The 9,574-nt window shown below is 40.2% G+C and overlaps 1 protein-coding gene across 2 annotated transcripts in view; it reads right to left on the reverse strand.

Annotated features, from left to right (window-relative positions):
- PTCHD4 (patched domain containing 4) overlaps positions 1-9,359 on the reverse strand; it is a 67,020-nt gene extending 57,661 nt beyond the window's left edge. The window contains exon 1 of one of the 2 annotated variants that reach the window (XM_044445177.1): positions 8,925-9,359. In XM_044445177.1, coding sequence (XP_044301112.1) covers positions 8,925-9,359 — 435 coding nt within the window. Of the gene's footprint in view, positions 1-8,750 lie in introns of both variants that reach the window. The other variant, XM_044445176.1, reaches the window with a different exon arrangement.
- Positions 9,360-9,574: the final 215 nt, after the last annotated feature.

The raw sequence follows: 9,574 nt of genomic DNA on the forward strand, positions 1-9,574 counted from the left end.
AAAGAATGGATAAATTGGACAGCTCTGTTAGGGAAGTATCTAATCAATTGACAGATGTTCAATTCAAAACTGAACAGAATATACCAAAAATATAACAAGTCCATGCAAAAATTGAAACAATAGATAAAGAAACACAACTATTAAAACAAACAAATAAGTCACTATGGGACTCAGACGCTATATTAGAGATGGATAGGGCATCCAATTATTTAAGGTTCCAGAACATACCTGAGGGAAAGAATGAAGACTTAAGGGAATTAATAATTCCCATGCTGGCAGATGCATTGGATTTGGAAAATGAAGAGGTAGATGGAAATATTGACCTTGTTTATAGAGTTAATTCAGCTTATGTTAGAAAACAAACTACCCAGGGAAGTTCATGTTAAATTTGCAAAAAGGTCTGTAAGAGATAATGTTTTGAGGGCTGTACATGATAAACCTTTAAAAATCGACAATCACCATGAGGTAACTGTCCTGAAACAAATACCATGGAGGATCAGAGAAGGATGAAAGAAATATTTATTCCTTACCACGAAGCTGACCAAGAACGGGATTATGTTTAGGTGGTTAACGCCAGAAGGAATATTCTTTACCTGGAATTCTACAAGATATAAGTTGGATTCAATTTACAAGGCACAAGAGTTTTATGAAAAATTCAGAAGCTCATTTGCAGATGAATCAGATGTACAAAAAGAAGGAGGGAAAGGCGTTAAAGCAATGGAAGTAACAACGTATCACTCTGAAGAAGGAGAAATAGCGAATACAGACTTACAACAAGACGAACAAACATCGGAACCAAAAGAAAAGAGAAAAGGTAGAAGTGTAAAGGCTAAGCATAAGTAGATAAATATATACTCTTTAAATATGGCTCTTAAAATGGAAGGAAGAATTGAATTGTTCTCTCTAAATGTAAACGGACTAAATGGACCTTCTAAGAGGGGAAGGACGTTCTCCCAATTGAAGAATTTAGACTGACAGATGCTTGGAGACATAAAAACCCAACCTCTGCTAAATATACTTTCTATTCGAATAGACATAGGTTGTGGTCCAGAATTGATATGATTTGGATAACCCCAGACTTAGTACCAGATCTGTTAGAAGCCAAAATAGAGACAAATGTCTGGGCAGATCACAATCCTGTAACTATGACATTGAAAGGGACAGTAAAAACGCCCAGATGGGTGTTAAACAAAGCCTTATTAAAGGATAAAAAATTCAAAGAAGAGATAAAGAAGGAAATGGAAATATTTTTTCAAATCAATAAAACTGAAGAAACCTCTTTGCAAAATGTTTGGGATACAGCTAAAGCCTATGTTAGAGGGCTGATAATAACATACTCAGCAAAAATAAATAAAATGAGATAGCAGAAACGATCTAAATTAGTAGAGGAATTGATGAAGCTTGAACAGGAGCTACAGGAAGATCCATCCAAAAAAGACCTTAAGACACAAATGAATATTCTAAAACACAAACTGAACCTCTTGGATACAAATGAACTTACCAAGCAAATGAAACTGACTAAACAGAATTTTTTCGAAAATGCTAATAAACCAGGGAGATAGTTAGCTTATAAAGTAAAGAAGGAAAGAGAGATTAATATATAAACTGAAGGATGGAGAAGGACAACTGCAAGTACAAAGTACACAAGTTAAGAAAATAGCGGAAGACTTCTTTGTAAAGCTGTACCAGAATAAAGCGATCTCAACTGAGAAAGTTAATGAGTATATCCGAAAGGGAAAACTACCAAAGCTACCAGAGAAATACCGAAAAGTGCTAAATGAAGAAGTAACAATGATAGAAATAACTGGGGCAATCAAGAGACAAAAGAATGACAAAACCCCAGGCCCAGATGGGTTACCAGCAGAGTTCTATAAATCTTTCGAAGGAATCCTATTTATGCCTCTTAAGGACATATGTAAAGCGGGATTGCTAGATGCTAAAATACCAAATACTTGGACAGAGGCAAACATTACACTAATACTGAAAGAAGATACGGACTTAACACAGATCCAGAACTATAGACCTATATCACTATTAAATGTGGATTATAAAATTTTTGCCTCTGTAATGGCAGAAAGATTAAAGAAGTACTTAACAGATTTCATGCATCCAGACCAAAATGGCTTTTTACCTAAAAGACAAATGAGGAATAATATGAGAATCATCTTGGACATTTTAGAGTATTATGAGGTACATTCTGAAAAATCAATGGCGTTATTATTCATGGACACACAGAAGGCCTTTGACAATGTCAACTGGCAATTTATGAAGCAACAACTAGTTCAAATGGAGTTTGGTGAAAAATTTATTAATGGAATATTAAGTATTTATCAAAAACAGTCTGCTAGGATTATAATTAATGGAGAATTTACAAATACTATAGACATTCAAAAGGGCACAAGACAAGGATGCCCTTTATTACCACTGCTGTTTATATTGGTTTTAGAAGTGATAAATAGAAATATTAGAGATGATATGGATATTAAGGGCACTAGAATTAGAGATGAAACCTATAAATTGCAAGCATTTGCAGACGATTTAGTTTTTATAATTGAGGAACCCTTGGTAACAATGTCTAAACTTCTACAAAGGATTGAAGAACATGGCAGTGTTACTGGGATGAAAATAAACAGAGACAAGACAAAATTGTTAGTAAAAAAATCTTACACTGTAGCAGAGAAAAACCCTGGCGGAACAAGTAGATCTTCAAATTCTTAAAATTTTAAATATTTGGGAATTTTTCTTACAGCTAAGTGTACTACATTGAAAGAAGATAATTATGATAAACTATTTAAGGAAATTAAGAGTGATTTGGAAAAATGGGCTAATTTGCAATTATCTTTGTTGGGAAGAATAGCACTAGTTGAAATGAATATATTACCAAAGCTTTTGTTTTTATTCCAAATGCTTCCCATAAAAATTGGTAAAAAAATCCTTTGATGATTTAAATACCAAATCTTGAGATTTATATGGAAAAAGAAGAAACCAAGGATTAAATTAAAAATGCTTCAGGAGGCTAAAGGGAATGTGGGTTTTGGTCTCCCTGATTGGATGTTGTATGATCAAGCTTCTGTTTTAACGTGGCTAAAAGAATGGATAACTTTAAGAAATAAGAGAATCTTGTATCTTGAAGGGCATGATTTGCAAATGGGTTGGCACGCTTATATGTCGTATGAAAAGTGTAAGGTACATGGTTGTTTCTTAAATCATTATATTAGGAAATCATTAATGTCGGTGTGGGAAAAGTTAAAGATAAAACTGTATACTAAATTACCAAGATGGCTTTCACCTTTGGAAGCTCTTGTATATCCAAATGCATTGAATTTTGATACAATCATGAGATATGATGATATTTTGGATGATGACAGAGGATTAAAATTGAATCAAGAAATACAAGAACAAGGAATTAATATTTCTTGGTGGCACAAGGTTCAAATGCAATCGAGATATGCTAAAGACTATAGAACATGGGGCTTTTATAAGGAGCCAACAGCATTTGATCACGTGATTCTTAAATCAGAAGAGAAAATGATTAAAAGATTGTATAAATTCCTACTAGATAGGAGAATGGAAGATGAACAGGTTAAGGAAACTATGATAACGTGGGCACAAAACTTTGGATATAATATTGAGTTAGAGAAATGGCAAAAGCTGTGGGAAAGAAATATTAAAGTAACATTAGCAACTTCATACAAAGAAAACCTGTATAAAATGTTTTATAGATGATATTTGTTGCCAAATAGGTTAGCTAAGATGTTTCCAAATATGTCAAATGGATGTTGGACATGTAAACACAAATCGGGTACTTTTTATCATATATGGTGGACATGTGATAAGGCAAAAAAGTATTGGATTAAAATACACAAATGGCTCAAGGAAATGTTACAAAAACCTCTAACATTTAAACCTGAAATTTTTTTATTAGGCATTGTACCTGATGATCTTAGTAAACAAGCAATGTATTTGACTCTACATGTAACTACTGCGGCGAGGATTGCATTCGCCCAACACTGGAAGAGTGAAGAGCCATCTACTGATGAACTGATTCTAAAAAAGATCTTGGACTGTGCGAAAATGGACAGACTGACTTTGTCTCTGAAGGAGAAAGAAGATACAGATTTCTATCAAACCTGGGACTCTTTTTATCATTGGCTAGAGAAATGGGACTACGCATTGACTTAAATATGTTTATAGTTTAACAAAAAGAAAAAATGTGGGGGGCTGACCCAGTAGGTCTGAGGTTTTCGATGATTGATGCTTTTTAGCTTTTTTGTTAGATATATATTAAGAATAAAACTTATTAAAAAAAAAGATCCATCCCTGGATTCAGCTGAAATAATAAATTGTATTATTTAAAAATTGTAAATTGATTCAGCTCAAATAATAAGTTTTGAAAGATTTTTTCACCTGAACGTTCACAAATACATGACTGTCACTGGCTGAGAAGTTCCAAGTGATGATTTGTACGTGTGAATCATCACAGATTAACCATCACAACTATAACTGAAACATCATCCGATAGCACAGGTGTGTGCAACCAGCAACTCTCTAGATGCTGAGCTCCAAATTTTAACAGCCCTTGCCAGCAAGAGTAATGGGAGTTACAGGGAAATGTCATCTGGAGAGTGACACCCCCCTGCCCCATATCAAACAATAATCTCAGTTGAAATAGTTCAGTCACTTAGCTGAGTCAAGTGTTGCATGCTCAAGACAGACGGATCAAGTGATACGCATGCATGTGTGAATTGGTTTAAGAGTAGACTCACGATCACAGTAATTTTTTTCTTTGTTCTGAATTCATGTGAGTCACAGATCTTCTTGCTACTTGCTCAGTGCTCTTCTGCCTAACTAAAACTTTGAAAGACTCTCCTCTGCTGCCTCGCCCAGAAGGTACAGTTTGGAATAAGACAGCTGTATGCCGACATCCTATGTTGCACTGTGGATTGCCTTTCAGCCCGTACTTCGGTGTGCTGCCTCACTTGGGTCTCACGAAAAGCTGAATGCCATCTGCATATTGGCGATGCCTCAGGCCGCATCCCTGCGCAGTGGGTGAAATGGCACACAGCGATAATTCCCTAGCACCGGCAACTGGAATTGGCTATCCAACTAGGAATGGAACCACTGCAGCAAAGTACCTCCAACACTCAGCCCAGACAGCCCAAAAGGATGCCAAGGGGACAGCCCCGAAATCCAGGGAAAGATCCAAGAAAATCTTGCTTTTTATACAGTATATCTTTCATCGGTTTTTTATCCGATGTGCTTTGTGAACCACGCAGAGAGGGTGGCTGTTGGGCAGTACAGAAATTAAGTACGTAAAAACCAACCGAGTCACACGTCCTGTGATGCTGCCACAACAGTGAACCAGGTGTACATCAGTACAGCACAACCACGTAAATTGCTCTGAGTCCGGAACTACAAACATCAGCCATTTACAGCCTATCTAGCCAACTCTTTCTCTTAAACTAAATTAATTCGCTGCTATGCTATCTCCTTATGTTCACTAAATAACTTATCAGTTTCAGGAGTTCTGTTTACAAGTCACTAGACACTGCTGTTCTTCACTCAAAATGCAAGCACTCAAAAGACAATGAAGGGGGTCTTGATACAAAATAAGGCTGTTGGTGGCTGCTAGTCCTGATGGCTGCATGCTGCTTCCAGCCCTGGAGGCAATATGCCCATGGATCTCGGTCACTGGGGAACTTGGATGGGATGGACTACCTTTGGGATCACATGGAGAACTGGCTGGCCGCTGTGTGAACAGAATGCTGGACTAGATGGTCATTGGTCTGATCCAGCAGGGCTTTCTGTGTGTTTGCAAGGCTTGCTAGTCGCAATGGACCCCCTAAAGGTGCTGCACAGGTATCCTGGATCACAGAAATAAGTTCAGAAGCAAGAGACAGTGGGCTAAATGCAAAGGTTGTTATCCAGTGGATTTTCCCTGGAAATAAATGTATTTTTGCATGTATGGTTGGCTATGCAGAGCTCTTTGTTTACTCTAGAGAAAAAGAGTTTGAATATACAAAGTGACTTCTTTCATCAGAAGAAAGGATTATGTAGGTTTGTTATACTTTGTTATATATATGCAAAGAATAATAGCACATATCACTTGAATTACTGCTAGTAACATAAGGAAGGATGCGCAGCATGTGTGGTTTCAAGGAATGGATGTAGTGCACCGCTGGCCACTTGTTCTTGGGCACTGCATCTGTTTGTTTGCTTCATACATTTACATACTGCTAACCGCTTCCCAGGCAGTTTACAGCAAGAATAGCACAACAACAAACAACATTATTAAATTACATGTAAACATAAGTGATAAAGAACAATGGCAACTGAAGCAGGTTCAACTTTAAACCTCACACCTTAAGAAGCCTGGGGGGTAGGGGAGATATTTGCATGTTGCTGAAAGGGTAACAAGGTAACGGAGAAGGAAATTCCATAAATGGGCACCACCCATTTGTGAAAACGCTTGCTCCCCTTTGCCACCTGTGCCAAGTCCAGCAAGCTGTTTAGCAGCACCAGAGAACTGTGCGTTGTACTCTCCGAGCATAGTTGCAGACCTGTGGTCAGGATGACCAAGGCATAAAGAAGAATTGATACCTCCTGGGCTTGGCTAGACATTTCAGCCACAAAGGGGTGTGGGTTTAGTATTTGGGGTAGGCTGAACACCTTTGATTATCCTATCTGCTCCAACACTGGAAAGCTGTGTTACAACACAGGACCAACTTTGGCAGCATTCTCAGAATTATTTGTAAAACTTGCCACATAGCTTATGACAGATGTAAGAGATTTCACCTTTCAAGTGTCTTGCACACATGTCCTAGTTGTTCTTCTAAGGTCTCTTACCCTCCTCCCCATAAGCCAAACTGAAGTAGGGCCTGGACCACCAAGGAAAAGTCTGCTAGAAGACTCTGTGGATGAAACGGTGGCTGAAGTCTTGACACTTCATCACCATCATGGTCACAAAGCAGGCATAATGATGTGCTCTTATCTGCATGTGGTTGCTTTTGCGCTGAGCTTTTACCAACTGCGTTCAAGGCCCCTGCTCCCTAGTGAAATGAACAAGTACCAGACTAGGAAGTGTTTGTGAGCCACTGGATCAACTGTTCAAATAATGTCTACACACCACACAAAAACAAGAGCTTCATCAGGAGTGCCAGTGAAGCAGACTTAAACTCCCTCAGGCCTCAGACAATTTTAATAGGCCCACAAGGCAAGTAAAAATAGCTGCAAGTCCTCACTGCTTCTCATCCAGTCAAGGATGCCAGGCAAGGCCATTTAAATGTGCAGGCTGATGAAATACTGGGGTGCTCTCATGACTGTAAATGCATTCTTCTGGATGCAAAATCTGCTAATTATAGCTCTGTCTATTTCATATTCCTGATCAATGAGAAAGATCCATTCAGGACCAAAAGATGCAACTGGACAGTCATCTGAGAGGGATGGTTTAACTTGGTGTTCTGCACTGAGCACGGGGTTTGATCTGATGGCCCCTTCCAACTCTACCAATTCTATGATTTTATGATCTACGAAAAGTGGCTAGTAGTTGTCCAATAGCTGCAAAGTTAATATTTTCCTGCCCAGCAATGAGAAATAACTCTAAAGAGACCTGAGAAGCTACAGTGCCACAATGTAAAGTGCCAACTTGTGTGTTACATGTTTCGTACTTAAAGGAAATAATTTGTGAAAGAAAATGTATGGATATTTTGAAATCTGGAGTGTGGCATAGGATGATTTTCCTACTGCACTTATGCCTATTTCACTCTGTGGAGAGGATTCGCCATGTGGGACATCTGGGAAAATCTAACCCATGAAGAGGCACCTAGTAACAAGGAGGGCACAGTACAGCAAAACCTGAGCCAAAAGAAGGCTCACAGATCTGAAAGGACAATTGACAAATATAACCATGAGCTATGCAGTTCTGTGCACACTGTCTCAGGAAAGCTGCAATTTCACATCTATTAATATCAGTGGCAAGGCATTGACATCAAAGGTTATAAATTCTGCCTGCTGTTTTTGAACTGTCTTGTCAGGGACATCCAAAATTAAATTTCCAGGAGTGGAGGGATTTTGTTGAGCTAAGGGAAGAATCCAGTCACATTTTTGAGATTCAGCAATAATAAGAGCATTGCCTTCCTTGGGAGTCACATCTTTTAACTGCTTACCTTGGGTGAGCTTTCAATCTCCCACCATTTATTCAGGAATTGCACAGATGGTGTAATCCAATATGCGAGGCCATATGAGTCTAATATCAGAATATTGGTTATGGGTTATTCTGATATGAGACTCTCACTCAGTCCCTCGGTATGCAGCCGATGAATACAGTTCCTGGAATCACTGCAATACTTCTGTGGGTAGCACCAAACATGCTTCCTACAATGCATGCGGCGTGTTAAAGGTATGTTCTCACGCCAAAGAGAGTTTGCCAAAGAGAAAAAATGACCTTTTCTAGACAATCTCCACTGCTCTGATGCAGAGTTCTGCTAGCTACCCTGCAATGGGTTAACCCTTGAGCACAAGGAGTGTTGCAGAGCCTTCTGCTCCTGTTGAGGTGATTGACCACTTGCTCTGTTCACCCACCCGCCTCTCCTCCAGAGTATCCCTAAGTGGCAACCTGTCATTGGGCGCCTTTAAACAAGAACAATGACAACGACAATAACATCAAGACAACAATGTTTCTCTTTGCTGTTGAGGACAAGAAATGAAGTGCTGCCTCTTTAATTGGCAAAAGCATGCAGTTAAGAGCATACCTTTAATTTAGTGTTGGGATAGCTCACTTGCACCCTGGCTGTTGTCTTATTGGAGAGGGCAGCCTGCCTCAGATCCTCTAGCACTGAAATTATATCATCCAGCACGCATTTCTTATCCTGATTTCTCAACACACACAGATGGGAAAAAGTATAATTATAGCCTTTGTGGTTCACCTTCATTTCCAGCACAGCTCGGTGGATCTGCAGCAGCCCTTCAGCCTGATGCAAAATATTGCCTCCGGGCTTGGAGAGGAAGATCACCCTGCCATACCTTCCCGGGGTATGCAAGTCCGAATAGAGCTGGCTTTTGGAACGATCGAGGGGGAAAAGGCTGTTGGCTAAGCTCCTCTCGATCTTGGCCAAGCTGTGACTCGGGGCCACGAGGATCTCCAGGTCGGTTTCAGGCTGGAAGCGGCTGAGGACGCTGAAGCCGAAGATGATGGTCAGGACTGCGGGCACCGTGAGGAAAAACACCGGATGCCGGCTGACGAACAAGCCCAGCTTGTGGCAGAGCGACTGGAGCCCTCTGTGGATCACCTGCCGCAGCATCCTCCTCCTCCACCAGAGCCCGCATGCAGATGCTCCCGGCCGCCTTATTAGAAAGCACATGTGACATCAGGAGCTCCTGGCCCATCGGTTCCTCTCGCGGTGCGCCTTGCTTCCGCTCCCTCCGATACTCCTTTGAAACACTGCAGCAAGTTGCAGCAAGGCGACCAAATATTGATCAATGGTGCGTGTGTGTGTGAGTGTGCGCGCGCCCGCCCGCGCCCGCGCGCCCGCCCGCCCGCACCCCCGCGCGCTGGGATGTGTGGAGCGAAGGGGGG

Source organism: Varanus komodoensis, unplaced genomic scaffold (assembly GCF_004798865.1).
Source record: "Varanus komodoensis strain SLA01 unplaced genomic scaffold, ASM479886v1 scaffold47, whole genome shotgun sequence".
Taxonomy (NCBI): Eukaryota; Metazoa; Chordata; class Lepidosauria; order Squamata; family Varanidae; genus Varanus; species Varanus komodoensis.